The sequence below is a fragment of the Acanthopagrus latus genome, chromosome 15, assembly GCF_904848185.1.
Source record: "Acanthopagrus latus isolate v.2019 chromosome 15, fAcaLat1.1, whole genome shotgun sequence".
NCBI classification, from domain to species: Eukaryota; Metazoa; Chordata; class Actinopteri; order Spariformes; family Sparidae; genus Acanthopagrus; species Acanthopagrus latus.
The window spans coordinates 24,439,292-24,464,873 of record NC_051053.1 but is presented as its reverse complement, the minus strand read 5'-3'; the positions used below and the strand labels follow the sequence as shown (position 1 = coordinate 24,464,873).

At 42.3% G+C, this 25,582-nt stretch overlaps 1 protein-coding gene across 7 annotated transcripts; it reads right to left on the bottom strand.

Annotated features, from left to right (window-relative positions):
• Positions 1 to 602: 602 nt before the first annotated feature.
• Positions 603 to 24,850, bottom strand: wipf1b (WAS/WASL interacting protein family, member 1b). Of its 7 annotated transcripts, XM_037124179.1 has the most exons (11): positions 24,709 to 24,850; positions 24,414 to 24,555; positions 15,481 to 15,588; positions 5,872 to 5,974; positions 5,493 to 5,622; positions 5,192 to 5,347; positions 4,297 to 5,011; positions 4,036 to 4,136; positions 3,624 to 3,845; positions 2,327 to 2,440; positions 603 to 2,174 (listed from the first exon to the last, which is right to left on the bottom strand). In XM_037124179.1, exons 4-11 carry the CDS (start codon positions 5,929 to 5,931, stop codon positions 2,122 to 2,124), a joined length of 1,551 nt encoding a protein of 516 aa, XP_036980074.1. In that variant the 5' UTR covers positions 5,932 to 5,974; positions 15,481 to 15,588; positions 24,414 to 24,555; positions 24,709 to 24,850; the 3' UTR covers positions 603 to 2,121. The 7 variants fall into 7 exon arrangements, with proteins under 7 accessions (XP_036980074.1, XP_036980075.1, XP_036980073.1 ...); XM_037124180.1 differs by lacking the exon at positions 24,414 to 24,555 and having other exon boundaries at positions 24,709 to 24,837; XM_037124178.1 differs by lacking the exon at positions 24,709 to 24,850 and having other exon boundaries at positions 24,414 to 24,700.
• Between the last annotated feature and the right edge of the window lie 732 nt (positions 24,851 to 25,582).

The following is a 25,582-nucleotide window of genomic DNA, read 5'->3' as shown; positions in this document are numbered from 1 at the left end:
TGTGACTATGGAAAATTATTAGACACATATTTTTACAAGAATTCTCAGATTCTTGGTTTTTCATTTTCCTGTGTGGGTTCATGTCGTCACTGCCAACACTGGTGGAATCTATTAAAAACCTGCAGTGGCTGTTTAAGTGCAGCACTCCATCAGCTCCCCCGACTCCAAAATCCCCTTGAATAAGGCAGGAGAGCAGCACAACGTCAAACAAGTTATTTTGGAAATACTAGTACAGCTACACAAAAGGGGCTATAAAAGGACCTGGTTGCTTTTCAGAGAGATTGTGAAGTCTCTTATACCCTGTACATGAGCTGCCATGTTGGTGGATCTCCAAAATATACCAACATATTTCTGCCTTGAAAACAATAATATCACAAGAAAATCAGTATTTAAACTTCATGATATAATGGTTATCATGACACACTGTCGGATCTTGTATCGTTCAGCTTTATTGCACGTGTAAAAATGCGTCTTGTTCTTATCTGGTGATACATGTCGCATCTGTATGCTGATATTATCATTGTCCTTGTGATCAAATAACTTGTCCTTTATGCAGGAATATGAAAATATTCAGTCCAACAAAAAGCACATTTCACCTCATGTAGAGCAAATAAAGCATCTTAAAGCATTTTATTTATTGACGTAAAATAGGTTTATGTCCATATGATTGTCTTAAAGAACATGTTTTTCTTTGAACAGCATGAGAATAATACATCCTGTATACAAATACCATTCAAAGCAGTGCTGGGTGAAGCCAAAAAACAAAAAAACAAATGTAATACTGCACAGTTCAGACACATAACTTAAAATAATACAGTCCTCCAATACCGCCTGATTTAATCATACAGATACATACACAAGGTCCTTCATCATCAAGTCAAGGCAGCTTTAAACAGATCAGCAAAATAAGAATCAGTTCCACTGTAAACCAATGCTGCCGGAACACCACACAACATCCTTTTAAAAACAATACATGCATGCTCACGTCACATTTAACAAATGAAAAAAGTACCATTCAGTGGTCTAACAGAAACACACAGAAACACACTCTGAAGGCACGTGTGGCTTTGGCTAACTAAACTCCTGGATGTTTCCCCTGATGTTTTTATGCAGCTCTAGCAGGAAGTTGTGGCCATTTTTAAATTGAGTTGCATGTCTGTCTATGCGTCGATGTCTTGAAGACACTTTGCTATGCTGAGTACTCTAGATATCGTGGCAATCGAGTATTGCTTTTGTCTTTTTACATTTACATCAGCAGAGGTGATCTAATCCAGCAGAGCAAACTTAAGGCACGAAAGGTGAATTCCCTTAACTCATTTAAGCAGCCTGGAGATTACGATCCTGAATAGAGAAAGGCACGAGGGAAACACCGAGAGACATAGCTTGAGGAAGCTGATTGGTTGCATTAAAAGCCCCGAACTGACACCCTGGGACGACAATGATACTGCTGTAAGACGCTGACTTAGCTTTACCAAATGCTGTGTGTGTTGTGTAAACATGCTGGGAATGTCTCATGTGCAACCTGCCAAACTCTGGTTTATTTAAGCAAGAGTTTCTCTTCTTTTTCCAAAAGGTTAACAGGTTGGAAAAACATAGTATCTGGCAAGCAAAGCATGAAAAGTTGGTCACTGGAAAAAAATAAGTTGACGTGGATCATGGTTCATGACAATACTGTTGTTTTTAAGTGGTCTCACAGCAAACAGGTCAAAGAAGAAGCCGACCCAGAAAGCATCTGTCAGCTGCTGTACAGCACAGCTGTAAACCTGAAAGGAACACACGGTGCCTGAAGACGTGCAAGCTTTTGTTCTTTTGATCTTTTTTTTACCTTTCCTTTTTTTTTTTTTAACAAAGTGTACCGACGTATACAAACAGGCTTTGGTCTTTGAACGCTTTCCATTCCGCTGCTACAGAGGCACATGATGTGAACTCCACATTGCGAGTCTGTCCTTTTTACTTGGTCGACTGTACTGCAGGTCCATGTGACGTGTTGCGGTCCATGGATGAACCACATGTAACAGGTAAAAGCACATAGAGAGAAAGAGAGAGAGAGAGAGAGAGAGAGAGACGGGCAGGGGAACAGAAAAAGTAGTTCCAGGGGTTTTGTTTGCTGCCACCTCTTCTTCACCTGGGTATAGGAGGGAGAGGAGGAGCCCCTCGCTCCTTTTTACCAGACCCTGGAAGGAAACGAAAGGTACAGAGGAGTTAGTGTTTCCCTCCACCAGGTGGCACTGTGGCACTGTTACCTCAGATGTGATTGTTCCATTTGTTTCTTTATCTGACAGCATTTCTCAAAATCTCTAAAAAGGTATGTGTGTGTGAGACTGACCTCTGCCATCAGCCTTGCCGATCTTGCTCGGGTAGGTCTTGGGGAAGGGCACGTAGGGCTCGGGTGGAGGAAAGTCTGACACAGGATGGAAACTGAACCGACCCTCCCACTCGTCTGTTGAGAGAGAGAAGTGAAGGTCAGACGCAGTGGATTTGTTTCTAACTTTAAATATGACTCTTATGATTTGATTCAGCAATTCAGAGAAAGATAAGAATCGTAGATAGAGATCAACAGGTTTCACAGAAGAAATCAAAGAAGAACAGAAGTCGACTAGTGCAGAGAAACTTCACTGGAACTCTGCGCAAGACAGTTAATTACGTTAGGAAAATACTTCTTTTCTGGAAACCTACTTTTTTTCAAATTTTCTGTTTTTTTTTTATTCGGTTTTTCAGAATTTCTGAGACAGTTTATTTCATTCCCCTACATTCAAATGTACCTGTAACTGAAAAGAAAAGTCATAACTGGTCATAATTTACCAAAATAATTTTATTCTAAAACATACTTTTGTTTCAAACTTTACTTTAAGGAATTATCTGTTTAAAAAAACAAGTAAACAGGAATAAAAAAGTCAGATTTTGTTCCATTCCAGGTTGAACCACATGATCTACAGGTTAGTAAATAATGGATGTCTCAGATACCTCCTCTCTGGCTCTTCCTGAGGTTTCTTCCATCTTTGATTGTTTTAAAAGTGTTTTTTTCTTTTTTTTCTGTTTTTTCCATTTAAGACTTTAAAAGTTTCATACCCAGCCCACGAGTATCTGTGTCTCTAAATCTTTTGAAAGGCACCACATGTTCTCAGGATATCCAGTAAAATGTGATTGTAAACTGTCAGTTTTTCTGGATCAGGACATTTGGGAGCCCTTGTCACTTTGTGTCCCCGCTGCCTTCCAGATCAAACTGACTTCTTTGGTTCAATGGGATAAAACAACATGAGCGGGGGGTCAGTGGGTTTCTCTGCCATAGTTGTCCTCGCTGGAACTCATGTGGTAAAAACAACATCATTTCTCTTGTAGGGACGAGGACGGTACGGTACAGTTTTCATCAGTTAATCCTCTACAAGGCATAGAGTTTGTTTAATCTGCCTGTAGTTACCTCCAACATACATAGACCTTTTCATAGGGTTTTTATTTCCCTTTATAATTTACTTTATTGTGTACTTTTGCACCTCTCTTCTCAAATGCAGGAACATTAATTCCAGGTTGTTGTTTTTTTCCAGAAAATGACATTTTTTTGCTTTCTGCTCTCCATTTCCTGACAAAATTCTTTAATTAAAATAAACCCTGATGGGTTCACTCACCCTGTATCTGGTTGTGGTGAGAGTTTTGGAAGCCGTTATTCATGGGTGGCGGAGGAGGGGGCGCTCCGGTACCCGGCCTGTCCGGAGGGAGGGGAGGTCTACCGCCGGGTCCACCACGAGGTGGCTCCGGGCCCGGCCGACCAATAGGAGAAGGAGCTACCGGTGACCTCACGCTGCCCCCACCCGAGCTACGCCCTGAGGGAGGAGGGGGAGGAAGAGGCCCTTTGGAGGTGGAAGTAAAAGTCGACATGTTAGCTGATAAAAAGTGAATTAATAAGATTGTAATCCGGCATTCATATCTAATATTTACAGGAGCTCCTGACAGAAGTCACAGGCTGTATGATCACTCTGCTAATATGATTTATATGCAACAGTCATCCATCATTCCACAAATCAAATGCAGGCTGTTTACCTGAGCGCACTGACGACTGGTTCCTTCCGAGGGATGGTGGTCTCTCGTTTGGTGGAGGAGGCAGAGGTCCCGTCCGAGCGTGTGCCGGCGCTGGACTGTGGCTGGAAAGGAGAACCTGAATTTAATCTTTACACCAACTTTACAATATCTGTGTTCAGAAAATCATGAATCTATCATCAATATTCTCTCAGCGACTGATGCCTGATCAGAAATGTGTGTGCGCTCATGGCCTCGATGAAATTCATCCATCCTGTCCCGTACCTGTTGAGAGAGCTGTTCCTTTGTGGCAAACGTGGGGTGCTGTGGTCCTCCCCTCCGGCCGGGGAAGGTGGAAGGGGAGGGGGACCCGGTCGGCCTGGCGGGAGAGGGGGTGCACCCCCACCAGCCGATGTCCGGGAGGAAGAGGATGAAGAGACAGAGGGAGAAGGCTTAGAGTTGACGGAAGGTGGAGGAGGGGGCACATCACGGGGCATCGATGGCCGATGACCTCCAGCAGGAGCTGGTGGTGGTGGAGGTCTGTCGTCAGGAAGCGGAGGCCTCCCTCCAGGAGATGGAAAAGAAGGCCGGCTGTTGTTTGGGGGTGGATGAGGAGGTGCTGAAAATCCTGGCCTCGGCCCAGCTGAAGAGCCTCCAGGTGGAGGAGGGAGAGGTCCGTGTCTCCCTGAAGGAACACCAGGGGGTGTAGGCATACTAGCATGGCTGGGCCTGGGTCCACCAGGGGCAGGTGGAGGTGGGCCTGCACGAGACTGGAAGCCCTGGTTTGGTCGAGGGGTGTTGGGAACAGGGGGAGGGGGGCCTCCTGAAGTGTCTTGTCTGGATGAGAGGTTGGGACGGCCCTTGGGGAGATCAGGGACGCTGCCGCGGCCACCAGTAGGGCCTCCTGGGAGTTTAGGTGGGCCTCCACCGCCACCAAATGGGGTGGGACCAGCAGAGCGGCCTCCAGGGGGGAGTATGGGTCCTCGGCTGGGTGGTGAGTCTGCAGGAGAGAAAGAAACAGATCTTTAATATACTTTAGTTGTGTTACCAGAGCCCTGATTTAAGAAGTCCTGAGTCCACTACTGCTTAGCTTCACCTGCGTGTAGCTGGATTTTGGAAGGAGCACCTTACTGATTGTTATTCCTGATTTAATAACTGATCCATTGATTTATGTTTTTACCGTTAGACTTGTTGCCTGCAGACCTCAGTTTTGGCATCCCTCCTGCAAACAGGCCTCCTAAACCACCAGGAGCTCCGCCACCAAAACCTCCTCCACCTCCTCCTCCACCTCCTCCACCACCACCACCACCTCCTCCGCCTCCACCGCCTTTGGGTTCTGAAAGAACAAACAAAACATATTAAATGAATTGTTCATTTGCAGGATATATTTTCTATATTTATTACACTGTATTGCTGCCGACTTGTATGAAGGTGTGGCGTGAGTATTCCATGATGATGTTATTAAAATGTTCTTGACTTACTGTCCAGTGCGGGTCCACTGCGGTCATTGGTAACAGTTTTCTTTAATCTGGCTCCTTTACAAATGTCGCCCAACAGAGCGTTTCTTCCCTGCTGCTCATTACGGTTCAGATTTGGCTTCTCTGTGTTGGCCTGAAACACAAACACAAACCCACTGTCACTGAGACGGAGCAAAGAAGCAGAAAACACCTAGAACTCAACTTATGGGTGTCAAATCCATAATAGCGGAATGGCAAAGGGGTGGTGGGTGGAGAAAAATACAGGATCATCAGGAAATGTAATGACAGGATTCGTCCACAAGATGTCTCTGCTGAGCAGGGTCAAGAGGACGGCACAGCAGATGCCACTGGGCAGACAAAAATACAGTGTTATATGACTTACAACAGCAAAGGTGGGAGGAGGGGGAGGCCCTGGGGGTGGAGGGGGAGGCGGGGCTGGCATCTTCTTCTCTCCACTTTACTCTATCTGTACTGGACGTCGCACCCTGGAGGACAGAAAACACAAACACACACTTAATGAAATAGAACGACAGCTGTACCGCAGGATATCTCTGCAGTTGTCGGGAGTCCTTGAGACAGTTTCAGGGTGTCCACATGTCGCGATGACTTCATTTAGACCGTGCAGTGGTCGTAGTTCCTCAACATCCTTCACATGTGGTGTGGGCAGAGGTTTAGTTTCCCCCGAGGTAGCGCTGATAGATACAGACTGCCTTTTGTTCCGTCTGCTCTTTGCTTTTTCTGACTGTGCTGAAGTGACTCAGAATACTATGAACTTCTCTCTGGGTAGTCAATACATTTTGTCCACTATGATCAGTGGTCACAGCAGTTCATTTCACTTCCTCTAATGAGTAAAAATGTGACGTGACAAGTTTGAGAATTTGTGCAGTACTGCTCGATATTTCATATTTCATTTGCTTGACTGTCACCCTGTTCAACAAGAGCTTTCTGGCGTGATGGTGGTGATAACTTTAGCGTTACAGGAGAGTGTCAGAGATCTTCTAGATCTGGACTCCTGACTGACTGAATCCCTGAAAGGACTGTGAGCACAGACAGACACAAATGCTTCAAGTATGTGAGGATAACAACAGGTAGCAGGTTGGATCAGCTGATAGTGAGATTACAAGCTACGACAGCCTTACCATGAAGGTTTCATCTAACAGGAACTTTGAGTGTTCAGTTCCCTAAAACATGACAAACAGCCTGTAAATCAACAGATCGTTTTCACAACAGTTTCTCACACATCATCTCATGATGCTGTCAGAGCAGAGCAGAGCAGCGAAGATGCTCAGTGTTTGTCCTCTTTGTATCTATGCTGTTCTTGTAACTGTTAGTTGCACCTAGCAAGGCGTGACATTGCAGGGTCACAACAGAGGAGAATGTCTCATCCTGAATCTGACACCGAAGATTAATCTCATTCTGACAAGCCAGCAACACGTGTCAGACAGGCTTCAAGTCCGCCTCCAGTCGAAAATGCTCTTCCTCTTGTTCCTACAGTAAAATATTTCGAGCTTCACTGTGTGAAGTAATGCATGTGCAGAGTTTGACACTAGAGGATCTTAAATAAGTACAAGAGGCGAGTGTGATTTGTGACAGTTACTTTGAGGGGTGCAGCAGTGACTGTAAAACATTTGCATATTTATGTATTCTTTATAAATTCTTTTAAGGATTTTAAATGTGTCAATTTCACTTTTTCCCTGCGAAACCACACATAAAAAACAAGTATGCATGCCTTAATCCATACGTGGAGGGGACCTTTAAAGACTAACTGAGCACAGCTGATGTAAAAACCAACTGCAGACACATCGCTGACTCTTTAAAGTGCATATTGCAATGTGCATAGAAAAACAATGCAGGAGCTGCTTTCTGACTGCATCGATTCTATGCAGAATTTAATCCATTATCTCATTCATGTTCTACTTTTATGCATGAAATCTATTATCAGTTGCAATAGGAAAGCAACAAATGATCCCAAAATACTGAAAAAAACCCCACTTTTCGCGATCTCCCTGTCGACCAGAGCTGCAGACAGAAAACTATATCAGCATAAATTATAAATACATCATAAATGATCTCATATTAAAACACACAGAGAATGACAATGCCAAAAACAAAACCTGCAAGTCAAGCTAAACAACTCACTGACATGACACGAGTCAGATACAGCACTTCCCCATCTGAAACAGTAAACAGACCAAAACACAAGAATTCATGGAGGTATTTTCGTTACTTCTCCATCACCCATTTTTTTATCTACAGAGGGGTTTAGATCGAGAGCCTTGACGGTGTCAAAAAAACATGTGAGCACGGTGGAAAGTTGACTGTTCTGACTGGCAAAGATGCGTGAATACCATGTTCGCTATTAAAGCTCAACAAGAAATAAGAAGATTATCGATGGCGTAACATATGTCTGAGTTCAGCTCCACGCTGGAAGATAAACTGAAGATACTCATTACAACTACATGCCCCACAGTGTCGGCTCTCTGTCATTACATTAACCTGCTTCACACTTAATGATGAGACCTACTTGAGGTGAGATTGTAGAGGTCACGTCAGGTGAAATGCACTAACACAGATGCACAGTTACACAACAAACAAGAGGAAGAACAAGTTGCATGTAAGGGCCTATTACAGTCTCTCCCTCACGCACAAACACATGCACAAACACGTCACATTCACACCTAAATAAGCCATTTGTTGCCTCGCACAAATAATCACACAGCTTGGCCTCTCACTAAATTTCAAGCCCCACACACACACACACACACACACACACACACACACACACACACACACACACACACACACACAGGCGGACCATCCTCTAGGGGCCTCTTACTTCCTGTATGCTGCTGACAAACAGGAAGTCACCACGCGGCTCCAGCACCGCAGCCATGCGGTTGCCAGGATGATGATACCTCCACATCTCGGGCTCGGATCATTTGTGACATTCCCCTCCTGCCTTTCACTTTCTGTCTTTTCAACCGTTCATCGCTCCTTCGCTGACATTAGAGTATCAGGTCTTTCCCATTGTTTCCTGCCGTTTTCTCGTACTCTTTTCATCTGTGTGCAACATCTTGACGCCCATCCTCGCGACCTCCCATCAGCCCTCTTTTCTCAGTATCTGCCAGTTTGTCAGTTTGTCACTTACATCTTCGTACAGCAAAGTTTCCGCTGCTCAGAACATGCTGCCTTCCCCTGAAAACAGTCTGCGCTGTATTAAATCAAAAAAGAAAAAAAAATGCCCGTGAGCTTAAAGCAAGCACACAGACCCACTCAGCTATTTGCTTCTATAATACTTAAAAGTATAATACTTGACAATATAACCAAATGTGGGGAACATGCAAAGAGATATTCTGAACTGTGAAAGCCCTTAAAGGTCAAGGTTCACATCCATGGTCCCTAAAAGATGAATCCTCATGACTCTGGTGGTCCTGACTCTTCCGCTAGTGACAATGAGGTTGACATTTGTGGATCAGGGTGAAACATCTCTAAAACTGTTGGATGGATTGCTGATAAATCTGGTCCATACACACATTCATGTCCCCTTCAGCCTTGCCTGTGCTTAGTGTTAGTGCTGATTGCGAAAAGCAAACAAACAAACAAAAAACTAAAAAAACAGTTTGAAGTGTCAAATTTGGCACATGCATGTCACCATCTTGTTTTTTTGGAGCTGGAAGTGACCATATTTGGACAACAGGGTAGGATATCCTGTGTGGATCTGAAGGAGAACCCAAGTGTACGCCGCGGTAGCAACTTGTCAGTCACAGGTCGACCCGGCATTTTACGTCGATTTTACTCTAATTGGGACTGTGGAGTATAAAATGAACATCTTGTGGATTAAAGAAGATTTGAAACTAGTGATTTAGATCATTAATTCCCTTGGAAACTTTTTACTGAGGCAATAAATCACATGAGAAGTAGGGTTTTTCTCATAAGCTTATATTCAAATCTGACTTCTTTTTTTTTTACTACTGGCCAGTAGAAAGAATGAGGATTTAAGGCACATCTGCAGTGGCTTCACTTTTGAGAACTGAAACCTTGAGAACTGTCCATATTTTATACTGTAAATATGAAGTTTTCTGTTACACAGCCGCAACAACGGCCGACTCCGAGTCCGTACAGTAAATGTGGAAGTCTGGCAAAAACTGAAAAATACAAGAGTGTGGTTTCTCTTTCTTCTAACCAGCCTGGTGGACTAAAATCCTCCAGTGAAACCAGGACGATGACAACCTCAAACTCTGTGACTCTGTGGAGAAACAACCTCATCTCCATCATACCAGCTGTGGCTTACACAGACTAACATACAGTGTTTATTGGAAATATAAATACACTGACCCAACCCCAATATAGCATCTCCAACACTATAACTCGCGGGCCAGTTAGGTCTGATGAGCTGTTTACGTGTTCCTCCTATATGACCGTCACTGGTTTCCAAATATAGACCCATGATGGGAAGAAACCACTTAATACAGGACAGAAAATAGGCTTAAACACTGAGTGAGAGCCGAACATAAACAGGACATATACAGCACACGGGCCTCAGTGTGATGTCTGCTGGTCCCAGTGCTGGAACAGAATACTTATAATCCTGAAAACTACAAATATTATAAAGTTTAACATCAGAGTCTGAGGTCGAAGAATGACAACAGGCTTTATTCTAATGTATATTACAGCGTGGAGGAAATAAATACATAAAAACAAACAAGTCAGTAACTCGAGACTTTACATTAAATAACCTGTACCGCTGTTGATTTTTGGTGTCTTTTCCATGATTTAAAGTTGTGTTTGTGCAGACTGTTTTGATTCATCAGAAAACATGCTGAAGTTTCTACTGTCCACCGACACATTCACACTAACCTCGAATTTCAGCAGTAAAAACTCTCACAACTCGCCGAGACGTCTTAAACGTGTAATCAATGTCGGTCACACACTTCAATTTACCTTTCTAATCAAACGTCTGAGCGCCGACACAGAGCAGGAGGAGACGTCTGGAGCTACGCAAAGAGATTCGGAATACAAAAATCAGCACAAACTCTAAAACACAAACTGCTTTGATTATGAATATAGTCCTCTTCCACAAAATAATGTGCTCATAGCTCGTGATCGACGCACCCGTTGAACTGCTCGCCATGTAAAAACTGTAGCGCTGCAGCTGACAATACAGTCATTGTCTTTCTTTGGTATAGAGTGCTGCAGGGATGAGGCTTTTTTTTTCAGGCTGACCCAGACGTTAGCATTCGGCCAATTTGATTTTACATTATTGCAGAAAATAGACAAACACGAGTTTATGATGCTTACACGCTGTGTTGAGCGAGATGAGGACAACAAATAAACACCACACCAAAGATTTTTAGAAGCACGGGCTGAATGAAATCACCAGAAGTTAAGAGGTAACGTTAGGCTATAAATAAATGTTATTGTGGTCACGCTAAGCCTCCGACTAATACTATAAAATACACACTTTACTACACAGAGCTGGATTAGTTTGAAACAAACCGTCCGAGTGGATGATTCTCCATGTTCAGCGTGATGACGTCACTTTAAAAAAGTGGGTGCATTTACTGATGTGTAATATGTCGAAGAGCAAAATGTGAAAATATCTTGGGTTAACCACAGAAAAAGACATCTAACTGAAAGCCCATTCAAAAAAACCCATGGGCTCAATGGCGAGGGAAACAAAAGTGAAAAAATGCTTATTTGCGTATTCGCGGGTTTCGGGACTCGTTCATTCCCCTAATGATCTGATCTTTACTTGTGTTAAAGTTCAAAATCAAGCATCGTGTTTATCACTAGTCAGCAGACGATCATATCTCTTTACCTAATGCGAGCCCTGGAGGAGTGACCATTTCTTGATGATGTAAAGAGTTAAAAGAAGCGATTAATTGCAGGTTTGAAGCAGCTGATGCTGAGCTGTTTAACTTAATTACTCACCAGAGCTAATGAGACACAATCAATCAATAGTTATGAAGCAAGTGTTTCAGTTCTGGCCGATGAAACAACCCATTGTTAGCAGAAAAACGTCACTGGCAGCAAACTTCTCCACAACAGCTGCCTGTTGAGACCAGACGGACTGACTGAAAGCCAGACACACATGTGCATGTTTCTACTGTGCTAACAACTACAGATGCTTCTGTTTCTTTCCCTCCTCCACCATGACTGAACCCTCTGTGACGGGGGAACCGTACGTCTACCTCTTTGCGCTCAGGATACTCAATTGCATTTTAAATATGCTGACTTTTCAGAATCTAAGCAGACCGCACTGGATTTCACAGATCAGGCTGTTTGTCGGCAGTGATAGAGCTGAAACAATGTCGCGTATCGCTATCTATAATTAATGTAGTGCAGCTACAGCCGAGTCACCTTTGATGGAGGATATAGAGACTAACACGTCGACTCATTTCCTGCTGCAGTGATGAAACGACACGGACACAACTGCAGATGAAATCAGGCACACAAGCGAGAGTCAATGAGTTTCTTATGTGTTGCAAGGGATGGAAATACCCCCCTCCCTTTTGTGAAGCTGACAAATTTGTGCTACAAAATACACGATGAAGACTGGAAACTGAACCAAGTCCATCTGTGAGCTGACTGTCGAAAGACTTACTGATGGTACTGAAGCAGCTCTGAGGGAACGCAGAAAACACTTCGACTTCCGCCAGAGGAAACAGGCCTGTGTGTCGAAATTTAAAATGCACAACAGTACTTCTCTCTCTCTCTCTCTCTCACACACACACACACACACACACACACACACACACACACACACACACACACACACACACACACACACACACACACACACACACAGCCTAATATTAGCTAAGCATTCACAATGGCTCCTTTGACAGACAGAGTGTAGCAGAGATGGAGGGAGCAAGGGGCGGGTGGGCGGAGGGGTTATATGAGGGATTTCAGGGTGTGGACCCTTTGAAGAATCACCGTCAGGACACACACACACACACACACACACACACACACACAGAATAAAGCTCACATATGTTTCAGTTTACAAATGGCCGTAAAAAAACTTCTTCATCCTGCCACTGAACCTCCTGTGCTCCACGACCTCATTAGAGTTACTGCGCACGACACACACACATGCGAATAACTGTTGAACATCTCTATGATTTTTGTGTCATAAACACCACAGCTGATTTGATTATGCTCACATTAACGTAACATATCAGATACTTTAGGAGCTTCATCAAAATCTGTGTGTTCACTCTGGTGAAATGCTCCTTTTATGACCAAAACCAGGCATCATATTGACCTTGAACGCTGCTGCACGATATGACCGGTGGACAGAAAGAGGATAACTTGGCAAGGCCTTGTTCACACCCATGCATCCTTCTACCAGGTTGGAGAGGAGATTGTTGGGATTAAGTTTCACCAAGACCCAACAGCTCTCTTTTATACTCACATAAAGATACAAGCCATGTAAAATCCATAAATAAATCTCAGAACGTAACAAAAATGTGGCAAAACAACCTATCACGCAATCTTAAAGTATCCCTTTATCCTCCATCCAAGTTTTGTGTAAATCTGTTCATTAGATTTTTTTATAATCCCAACAAACAAACCAACAAACGGACACGGGTGAAAACAAAACCTGGCTGGTGGAAGAAATAAAGATCCTTCAAACTCAGATCAAAACAACCAGCTGAAGTTTTACTATTAAATTATCTTCAGAAAGTCTGGCCAACCTAAAGCATTTTGTCTGGAGCACCTAAAAAGGAGGCCTGCGGCTCGAAGCAGAAACGTGGTTTTAACGGGGACGACGACGGGCGGGGAGTTGGTGCGCCATTAAGGGGGGAAACCTCCCATCACTTTCGACTCCGCTCCGCCCAAATTCTCACACAGCTCGACGGTCAACTTTAACACTCCAAAAACAATAAGACGGATCAAACACGAGCTGGGGAGAAGGTAATTTTAGACATGATGAATGTAAGCCCAGGGCAGTAATAAATGTGTCGGCAGTGCAGGAACTGTGCTGAGTGGCTAAGCTAACATCCTGTGGCGTGTTCACATGCACTTGCTCACACACACACCCATACACACACATAAAGCAGCTGTACTGGCAACAGATGTGGTTCGACTGCTGTTGATTTAGACTTCGACTCAGCAGGTTAATTTTACCTCCTGATCACTCTTCAAATAAAGAAATTAGTGCTGAACATATCTCGTGATGGAGACCTGCACAAATAAACATCTGCTGCAGAACTGTGGGGTTACTCTTAAGGAAGGGGTTCTCTGTTACTCTGTGTGTGTGTGTGTGTGTGTGTGTGTGTGTGTGTGTGTGTGTGTGTTTCCTCTCTTGACCTATATGCAGTGTATCCAGATGTGACTCTGCACTTTTTTAAAATATGGACGTTGACAACATTTAAAGCCGGCTAAGAGAGATTTCTGCAGGCATCTGCTATACAGATGCTTTTAAGAAGGTGATCAAACCTCCAGTGCTGGCAGATCAAATCGTTGAGCAACAAGCACAATAAACCACCTTTGCTGTTAGTTTTCTGGTTTTCCACAATGGCACAAACCACTTCCTACAAAGAAACACAACAATGAAATCTGCAAAACTGCAAAACTGCAAAAAAAAAAAAGGCCATGAGGGTGATTTTCCTGGTGAGAATAGATTTGAAATGTTCAATGTTTAAATCACAGCTTCTCATCAAGTCTCATTTTTAATTCTACAATCTAACAATACAGCTATCAATACCAATACAATAAAACCTCCTTTACATCTTTGTATCATGAGCGTCACTCAGGTCCCGGCTGAATAACACTGTGATGGATCAAATCAGTGTCACACGTAGCAATTTTCATCTGAAACACACAACATAATATCACCCCTCCACAGAATTCTTCATAAATCAAGGCCCAACAGCCCCTCGTTAATCAAGCCTGATCCAGCATATATTACAAAAAATGTAAATTCAAATTCAACAGATCCACTTTTTCCCTTTGGATCCATCCCAGCCAACCGTATTTTCTATATCAAGATCCATTCGGTACTCTGAGAGAAATCTACCAAAATGTTGAGAAACAATCTCACAATGTTTGGAAAAAGAAATTCCTGGATTTGTCCCTTTATCCAGGTCCAAACCAAAAGCTGATGCGGTCTGTTCTGGGCCAGGACACATGATCCATCCAAGTTCTGTGGAAATCTGTTCAGTAGTTATAGTGTAATCATCCTGACAAACCAACAAACCAATAAATGGACACAGCTGAAAACATAACCTCCATAAAAGAGTAAAAAAAATATAATTTTCAGCATCTACATGGATGAAAGTGGTGCAACGTTAGTCGACTGAAGGTAAATTAATCCCCAACTTGGTAAAAATATCAAACATTAGCTAGTTCCAGCTTCTTGATTGTGAGAATTTGCTGCATTTATGGCAGTAAACGAAGAGTCTTTGGGTTTGAGGCTGATGGTTTGACAGAAGGAAGCAGTCGGATGACGTCACTTTGGGCTCTGGGAAACTGTGATGAGCATTTTTCACACATTTTTTTTGTTCACATTTTAAAGCATAAATAATTAATTAGGAAAATAATCAGCAGATGAATTAATAATGACTGTTGTTAGAACTCCTGCCCTTGCAATAGTGTCTAACTTTAGAGCTTGTGTGTTCTGTCTGGTCTCTTAACACAAAATCAAACTTTTGTGAGCATTTCAAAATACTGATTGCATTATTTGCTGCAAAAATGACTTAAACAGTTCAGCTGTCTGTTCATCACTTCATCGTTTCAGCTTCACAAACAGGAAACGAATCTCCTGGTGTGAAAGAAAACTGCAGCAACACACATTCAGCAGTCTTTCTAAACATCACAACAGACAAAACGTAACTCGAAAATGTCACCAGCAGACTGCAGACAGGTTCCAAGTTTGAAATGTCACCTTTTCCTTTAACCTGGGTCACCGAATAACGGCCCGTCAGAAAGCAACACTGTGAAAACCCTTTAGTGGAAATAAAAGATCAGCTCATCTACTTACTCAGTCTGTGTCCATAGAAGAATCAGAAGCACGTTCAGAAGACAGTAGAAGAAGCACCGTAGTTCATTCCTCATAAAAGTGCAAAATGTGAACAGCAGCCACATGCAGCTGTAATCAGAAGGAAAAGCGGAAACGTTAGCAGCATCTAAAAGTCTTTAAAAAACGCTCTGCAACATGTGTCGAAGTTCTTCATTCCTCTTCCTCTAAACTCACATCTCATATTCAGAGAAGTCCCACTTCAACGCACACAAACCTTATATATGGCACACGCTACTTCCTCATTTTCAGTTCCCCACACTGGGGAGGGGGGGGAGGGGTAACATGAAGTCTGCAACCAGGTTTTACAAGCTGGGGAAATAGAAATCCAACACATTTAAGATGTCTGTGGAGATTATATCAGGGGCGTTCAGGTAGCAGGTAGCTCAAATAAAATTTGAAACTAGGGTGTATTCAGAGTGTGTATTCATCCAGCAGGCTGCACAATCCTCTAAAGGATAGGAAATACATTTTAACTTTCACATCTTGTTTTTAGAGCCGGAACAAAAAAACACTGGATAGGCGATATCATGTGTGGATATGTATTCTATATAAAGTAATATATATACAATAATACATAATACATGCACATAGAGTGTCTGCAGATAAACATATATCTGAATTATTCTCTCGCTGGTATCAACATGAGCCCCAAAATCCTGTATCTGTTCGGGTCCATCTGATTTTTATCTGTTAGATACATAGTTAATATTTCTAACCCAGGCTGGCATAATCTAATATTAGTAATATAAAATACTATAGTTGATAATTTCAAAAAATGAAGACATCAGTCATTATGTAGTCACAGCCATGCTGATGGAGAACAATTTAAAGGTTGAGTGGTTGAATTTGTGCACCAACATCAGACACTTTGTGTGCTTTTAGCTCAACATACCACATCAGAAAAGATCTGCAAATTTCTTTTATCGGGGGACCACAAAGTAAAAAAAATCCATCATCCACTCAGAAAAATCAGTGACGCCTGAGATGATCGATGACGACTGATTACACAACATATAACTTCTGTAAATCTTGGCAGAAGGAAGACAGTAAGAGTCCACGATGTCAAAAGACATCAGAGCAGATGTTCTCATAATTCTGACCTGAGAACTGGTGACTGGTGACATTTACAACTTTGACTAAGTGTGAAATAAACATGCACCTCAAGGGAGAAGTACAGGATGACCGACATGAAGTGGCAACAAATACTGAAAGAGAGGACCGATAAGGTGCGAAGACAACTTTCTGCTGGGCCAGTTTTCTGTATAACAGATGTCTTTTACTGCCTGGTCTCTTTAGCAAACTATCAAAAATAAACACTTGGTCTGCATGTTTCTTCAGTTGTTGGACCTCAGTTACAAAGTGGATTTCCTCCAAAATGCATCTGAAGTATATTGAACATGAGGAGGTTTAAATTCACTGCAAGTGTAAAGGAAAACACAAAATTTCAATGGAAAGCCATCTCCTTTGTGTCACTGTTAGAAAATGAAGAACAGCTTCTCTTTAACTGAAAGTGAATTGATCCCAGCCCCTCGAAGCTGCTGGACCGGAGAGTTAGCATAGCTCCGCAGCAGCCACTTCCTGTGCTCTCAGTGTCACACTTCCTGCCTCGCAACACAGTCAGGGGGCGGACTGCCAACCCACCGTCGGCTGCACTTCAATACTCTCCCTCATGTCTCCTCTCTCCAGCCAACTACAGCACCAGAGCTGTGACTTGAAGAGACACCTTGGCCTTCTCCGCTCTTTCCCTCAGCTGTATTTTTTTTCCCCCTTCACCAGCCTGCAGTGAGAGGAAAAACGTGTGAGAGCTGGTGCTCCAGTTAACCAGAGAAAAACACCAGTGTTCCCATAGAAGCCAGTGCGTTTGGCTAATGCATCAAGACAAAAATGCTCAGACTGTTAAGTCAGCCTCAACTAGACTTTATACAAAACAAATGTGCAACAGGAACTTAATGTGAGGCTACAAGAGCCCTTTCAGCCACGACAGGTACTGGAACTGATACTGGCTGAGACTGAAACAAACACACCTCCACACGAGGCCCTTTAAACAGTTGGAAAATAAATCTTTACACATGAAAAATGTCTTCTGTTGACTAATTACTGTGAAAAGAGAACAAAACCCTGTTTCATTTTGATCTCTTTAGATTGTGCTGATTGGATTCAAAGAATGTGGAGATTGTGGATGCGGAGATGACGTCAGTGTCTGTGACACTTTTTTCCTTTTCGCTGAATTCAGTTTCTTTTTTTGGCGTGTGCCATCATCATGTCTGAGATCGCCTTATTAAACACATTACATCATGTTTCTGTGTGACTGAATAAGCTCTTCTCATTTTAAACCCAAAAACATTTGTGGATAAAATTAAGAAGAAGCCACTTTTGAATGAATCTTGAGAAATAAACATCCTTCATTTCTGGTTCAATGAGAAGGTCGATACAGCTCTGATTAGTTGATTGATCATCTTCTTATAATGCTAAAACTAATTAAAACTGATTATGATGACCATTTTTAAGAACCAGAGCTAATGTAGCACTAATCACAGGAGAAAAGGCAAAAGATTTCTATTTGGAAACCAAATCAAAGTAACAGTAGTCCGAGGACTGGTCATGTTTGGATGCCAACGTAGGTATGCAAAGTCGGTAAATATCATCTGCCATAGTTGTCCCTAGCTGGGAAAATGGAGACGTGTACAGTGACTGAATGATGTGACTCTGTGGTGGCTCTCACATCCATGGAGAAGCAAACTAGTTCGTAAAAGGTTTACAGGTTAAACCAACTCCAAGCTGGTGGACGGATTCTGTTCCTTTTTCACTGAGCACGGCAGGTTTCCCCCCGTTTCCTGCCCTTGTGCTAAGCTAAGACATGCTAAGCTAAGTGGCTGCTGGCTGTAGCTTCATAGTCAAACTCTCACAAACAAACTTCACATCCAACTCACTGCCAGTGACCTAAACAAAGAATTCCCCAAGACATCAAACCATTTCTTCAACAAGAGTCTGACATCATGAAGTACAAAGAAGACAAAACGTTGCTTCCCAAAACGGCTGACGCATCAGTTCCATCCGATGAATCATTATGAGCTGTGATGAAAGGACATAATACATCACCATACATTATGCTAAATGCACTGAGAAGAATCAACAGCTCTGATCACTAGAACAGACAGGCTTGTGCTACTACTGTGACACTACTGTATCGTAGCTTGCTTGTAACACATTTACTCAGAAGTGTCAAATCAACATCTCATCTGCTCATAATCTTTCCGCAGCTTCAGCAAAACTAAAACTACAGCCTGGTGTTGCAAAAGCAGCAGCACTGTGTCTCAATATTTTAAATATTTCCGCTCTGTTACTCGTTGACATGCAGGGTCCCCCGTGTCTCAACCAACTCGATGAAGTGATGTCATCAAGTTCAAGGGTTTACCCATCTCACCACAGAACCTTGAGTGTGGTAGTCCACATCACTAACACAGTGCTAAAGGGGCAAGGCAGAACAACGACGCATGAGGAGGAAGACGGGACAGAAGAGGAGAGGAATGCCCCCCGTTCTGTATGTCACAGTCACATGAACATTAGTGCAGCTCGCCTGCAGGCGAGTCAGAGTCTTTAGACGCTTTGTGATCAGTCACACATCACACATATGACTCATGCAGTGTAGGCCTTGAACAGACGCCACAAACCGTCATCTGAATGCTTCAACTGTGAGAAACCGAGCAACATTTACATAATACAGTGTCTTAGCACTCGAATCAAGCATACAACAAAGTTTGATACAAATACTAAGACACTATTATTTAACTGTTTTAATATTTGAAGGGAAACTCCACACATTTTACACATTAACTGTGTTTACACGTCTTGGATAGTACAACTGTGGAAAAAAAACAGTATAAAGCCTTTTGTGGCTCCAGACGAAGCTGCATGTAATCTGATAAATTGCTTCCAGTGGTGTCCCTTGGTAGCTAAATTGCATTGTGGGTAACGTAGGAGTCAGGTTTTGAAAAGCAGAATACGGTGTGGAATAAAACTAGATATCTCTGGTTCTGCTGTATTGATGTTTAGTGCAAAAGTGTTATAATGCTGACCGGTAGACGGCTTTTCAACACCTGGCGCCTACATGAACCACAATGCATCCTGCACACTGACTGACATCACTGGAGGGAAATTTATCAGATGACATGCAGCTTCCTCTGGAGCCACAAAAGGCTTTATACTATTTCTTTTTTTAACTTATGAAGTAGTGCTCACCAAGACCAGTAAACACACTTCAATGTGCTAGAAAATTGGTGAGAGTTTCCTTTTAAAGTGAAAATATACTGTCCTATATTCATTATATTGTAAAAGATGCTCTTCACAATTTCCCAGCGATGTCTTCGAATGCCTTTATTTATCCAGCCAACAGTCCAAAACCCAAAGACTCCTCATTACTATCATAACAGAAGAAGAAGAACAGCAGCACATCTTTATATTCCACTTTTGTGATTTTGCTTAAAAAGTATCTAAAATGATGCATTCATTATCAAAAATAATCAGAAACCTGCATTTACTCAGAGGAAGACAAAGACAGCTCCACTTCACTTTGACTTTGCTTCCAAACGTGCATCTAAAAGCTACTAATACCATTTCTATGACTCGACGCCGTGATATGCTGGACCACATACATAATTTGAGTTTAAATTATGACTGCTGACTCATTTGACCTGCATTCACAACACATGAGGCACATCACGGTCATGGGTTTCAGCGCTGGATGGCCAGCGAGATGCCAGGATCACATGATTTACGGCGGAAACAGAGCTGAGCACAAACAGACGGCACAACATCGCGTCATGTTTCTACTACAACCACAAACGCTAAACAAACACACGTGCCATCAGTCGACCACAAAGTCGGCGGGACAGTGTTGCAATTCGTGTCACGCCATGTTTGCTAATTTCTGAATGCAGTAGGAAATGATGAGAGCCTTTTTAAAAAAAACCTCTGAATGCAATATTTAAGTTTAAGAAAAAAAATAAATAAATGTATGAGCTTCACCCGGCCCCTCGCTTCCTAACCGACGCGCTAGGTTCGTCCCACTGCACTCTTGAGGAATGCCAAGAACTCAGAGCTGCAATGAACCTAAACGAGTTCTGTGACAAAGCACAACCAGAGGCAGCATGAGCCCGTAATCAAGGCTCCTCTCTGCTGTGTGACGACCTCCTTCACACCTTACAGCCCCTCTAGAGTCAAAAATGTGTTTCTCCTCATTCCTACAGCTGAGTGTTTTAACATCAGAAATACTTTGGAAGCCTGCAGCGCTCAAACACAAGACGTCCTCATACCTGAACAACTGAAAAGGCCGACTGCCAGCGACTCCCAAAACAACAGGACCGTTACAGAGTACCAGCGACAGGTTAGACCGGACCTCCGTCGTACGCTCGCTGTTTGATCGGGTTTAGATAAGAAAACTACTCGGACAGGATTTTGAAACATTGTGCTTTGGCTTAAAACAACTAAATTTAACTTCAGTTACGAACATATGTGACAGAACTTAAGTACATTAGTAAGAACGTACAGTTGATTTTTGGTCGCGATCCTGTACCTCCTATCCGTCCTATACAAATATGTGCCTCTTTTTACCACCGCCCCTGACTTCCTCCTTTGCCGCCGTACTAATTACGACAGGCACTAATGGTTGCCGCTTAACAATACATGTAAATATGGATCATATGGTGATGAAGGAGGTATCTTGTGTCTAGCAGTTTAACTTCTGAAATTAAAGATCTCCTCCAAACAAAATAGTGTGCTTGAAATGACAAAAAAGTTAAACTTCCACAAAACAATTCTGGACATTTTAATGAAATGAATAAGCTAATTTTGTTCTTTCTAAATTTGTTATGCTCAAAATGTCTCCTTCTTCTCTGTAAAGTCGTTCACTGGAAGTTTTAAGTTTCTACATCTCACTTACGTTTGCTGAGCACTGGACCAGGACTGGCTTTCAAATTTTCTCATGTCACAAATCAAATTTTAAAAAAAATCAATCAAATCATGCTCCTGAACCCGCCTCTTAAGATCAGATTTGCATTTAACTCAGACAAAATTCACACTTTGAGCAAAGAAGATGAAAACTGACTTCTAGTTTTAAACATCATTCTGTGCAATGAAGCTCAAACATTCACCTGCAGGAAAAAGAATTAAAGCAGTTCTGACAGGACGGGGACTTTAAATACACGTGTATATTTTACAGATTCTGGATTTCACACATTATTAATCAACAAAAAGCATTTTCAGATACATCTTAAAACATGTCTGGAGGTGATATTTGACATAAACTGATAAAATCCATGAATTATTGACCGGAGCTGCTGCTGGGTGACGGCCATACAGGAAGCAGCTCGGTCCAACATATTAAGAAACAGACGCGCACCACGTGTCTATACAAAAGGTTCCTGTTATTGCATCCAATTCCTCTTATAGAGGTCAAACTTAAAGACAATTAAACTCACAGGCTGTAAAGAAACGTAAAGGAACTGATTTGAAGAGCAACGGATTAAGATCCTGTTACTGTAAGTTTCAAAACCGTCATCAAGACAAAAACGAGATGAAGCGAAATCAGTTCATATTTCTCACATGATGTGGAGGCAGAAAGAAGTGACCCTGTTTAAGCATCAGCTGTTCAGGTTACAAAGCATCTCAGCCAGGTTCCCCGAAGTGACTTTGAGTTGGACAATGAACCCCAAACTGCTCCAGCGTTCACAAACAACCTTCTTTATTCTAACAGACACATATTTTTAATCAGGTTACCAAAGTGGCTCATGTGACACTGATCCAGAAACATACCTACACACACAACCACAGAGTGTGTTCTGAACACAACCGCACAAATGTCAATACAGTCACAGCCCAGTTGGTCAATATTCCACTGAAGTCTACGACGGCTGACATTCAGAACTTGTGATAATCCATCTTAGTCATCGTGATTACAGCAGAACGTTTCTGAACTGTAGCTCACTTTTAAAAGTCTGAGTCGACTTTACTTAAATGGATGTTTGTCGGAGAAACAGTCCGAGCTTTTAAGAGCTCTGAGTGTAACGCAGATAATGAGAGTTGGTTGATTAATAAAACATATCAATAAAAAGCCCTGACAGGAATAAACAGATACCAGTGATGTAATAAGTACATTTACTCCAGTACTATTCTAAAGTACAATTTTGAGGTAGTTGTACTTTACCTGCGTATTTCTATTTTCGGTTCTATATACATTTATTTAATACTTTCACTGCACCACATTTTGTTAGCAATGATTGTACTTTTACTCCTTACTCGCTACATTTACCTAATAAATTTAGTTACTCGTTACTTTGTAGATTACAAGCTAAATCAGAGACAAAAAAAAATATCATTTCATCTGCAATCAGAGAAACGAAAACACTCATTCTGATTATCAGAACAATGCAGAATCACATCAGATTTGATAATCAGATAATCAATTAACTTTATATATATATTCTATATATAACGATACTGATATATAGCCAATAATATATATTCCCTGATCTAGAGCATCCCAACAGTTCTAATTTGCAGAAAAGTTGATTCAAGTTAGTTGCCAACAACTCAAATAAAAGGATGTTTAAGACTCTCTTGTGCAATAATTCAAAACTATAAGTGAACTCAACTTTGAGTGCTGCACTGAACAGGAACTGGATTATTATACGGGGTTTTGGACGTGTTTGTTACTGTGAAAATCAGGATACCAGAGGAAATAAATGTCTTTATGTCAGAGGTTCTCAACCTGATGAGTCACAACAGCCCAGAAACATCAGGCTGGTGTTCAGAACCTCCCAACACTGATTTACAACATCCCGAATGGGTCAAATCAGAACTCATGTGTACACACTCTCATAAATACTATTCAATAAAATCTATCTTAAGTTAAATTATATCAGTAGCACAGGCACTAAACCACCTGGGACCACTGGGAACTGACTTACAGCCTCCTTGGAGAACCTCTGATTTATATATTGATTGTTATGTCGACCATACCGCCGGCCCTCGACCAGCATGTTGCACAACGTTATCTCCCACATCAAACACCTACATGGCCTCCATTCTGCACAACTATTCAAAACAAAGCCAGAGGACGCACAACTTACACAACATGGAGATAAATCACCCCCCACGTACACCAGCTCTAACTTTAGTTAACCAACCGGAACTGAGACAAAGTCAGCAACAGTCTCTGTGCAGGAAGCTGATTCACGATCCTGCTGCTCCTCAGTGTCACATCAGCATCGGCCAACAAGAAGCTCTCCATGAACTGAGTGTTTACAGGAGCTGAAGAGCAGAGTGTGTGTGACTGCTTACAGCATGATGGCATTCTGTCAAACAGGCTGCACACACACACACACACACACACACACACACACACACACACACACCACTGGAAAAACTGGACCCCATGGTGTGAGTGATATGTCCAGGTTATAAAAACAAACCTAAAAGTTAATGTGTGTGTGTGTGTGTGTGTGTGTGTGTGTGTGTGTGTGTGTGTGTGTGTGTGTGTGTGTGTGTGTAAGCCCATCAGTGGACCCTGTACTCCCTACAAAGCTCCCTGGTAATAAAAACCCAAATATGTGAAAGCAGCCCGGTCTCCTCTCCTCTCCTCTCCTCTCCTCTCCTCTTCCTCTGCTCTTCCTCTCCTCTGCTCTTCCTCTCCTCTCCTCTCCTCTCCTCTTCCTCTGCTCTTCCTCTCCTCTGCTCTTCCTCTCCCTGCACAAACACATGGCTGAAGTTCAGATGTTCAGCCTGATCGTATGAGACGAGCTACCTTCTTCACATTCACACACACTCTTTGAAAAGAAAAACATTAATACAGAGCTCACACTGATCATCATTTAGTGTGTGGGAGAGAAGGAACGAACCTCTGGCCTGGTGCCTAACCTCTCCTCTCCTCTCCTCTCCTCTCCTCTCCTGTCCGACCACACGCTTCTCCTTCAGACGCTGGAGTAAACAGCTCGGCTCGACTCGATCGCCATCTCTGCTGGAATCAGCCCCAGCTGCTTTCTGGAGGATGACAACTTTTCTTTTTTTCTTTTTTTCTTTTCGCTTGTGAAACCGAACTCGGGTCTCACGGTTTCCGCTTCACTGGAGCTATTTTCCGCACACACGCGCAGCAAACTCGGAGCAAAACTTCACGTGATGTTTCGGGGGACCTACCTGTGGAGGTGTGGACGGCTGTGCACGGCTAATAATGTCCCATCGGCCGTCTGTGTGTGGAGGAGCTGTGTGTGTGTGTGTGTGTGTGTGTGTGTGCAGCCAGCCCTGAAGTCTGCAGAGGACTGGCAGCCAGGCGGGCAGGCAGGCCGGAGAGACTGGCCTCCACCAGAGCCGCGCACAGGCTGGGTTGAGCCAATGTTACAGGAGAGGAAACATAACAGACCTGGTCACACTGACACCATGTTTACATCAGCTCAAGAGACCTTAAATTATACAAAGAGGGCTGAAAAACTTTCTTTCTTTCTTTCTTATTATTCTTTTTAGACTTTTAGTTGCTAACATGTTTCAGTAAAGTCGCAGTAAATATACATGTTCACAGTTAGCGAGGTAAAAATCTAAATTGTTCTAAAATCTAAAATCTAAATTAGATAATAATGTTGTAAAAAATGTGACATAAATGTGACATCATTTATCATCATTTTTATTGGCTGTGCTCATTTATCACCTTCGTATTTTTTCTAATTCTGTACTTTCTTTCTACATTTCCCTAAACATGATAAGATAAATACTTCAGTGAATAAACTGTAAAGAAGAAGAAGAAGAAAAAGAAAAAGAGGAATACATCCATTAAAGAATGGGAAAGTAAACAAATTATAGACTCAGTACGAAGTTAAAGAAATACAGAAGCAATAAAACAAAAATATAATTTACATTATTATATATTTTATACATTAATTTCTAAACTCTTTAATTATTTGATGACGTCATTAATCTATTTCCAACTGTGACTGTGTTATTTCCTCCCCTCCACAGTCAGGGCTGGCTCTACATAGTTAAAACCGGAAAAATGCAAAAATGCAATGCAATTATAAAT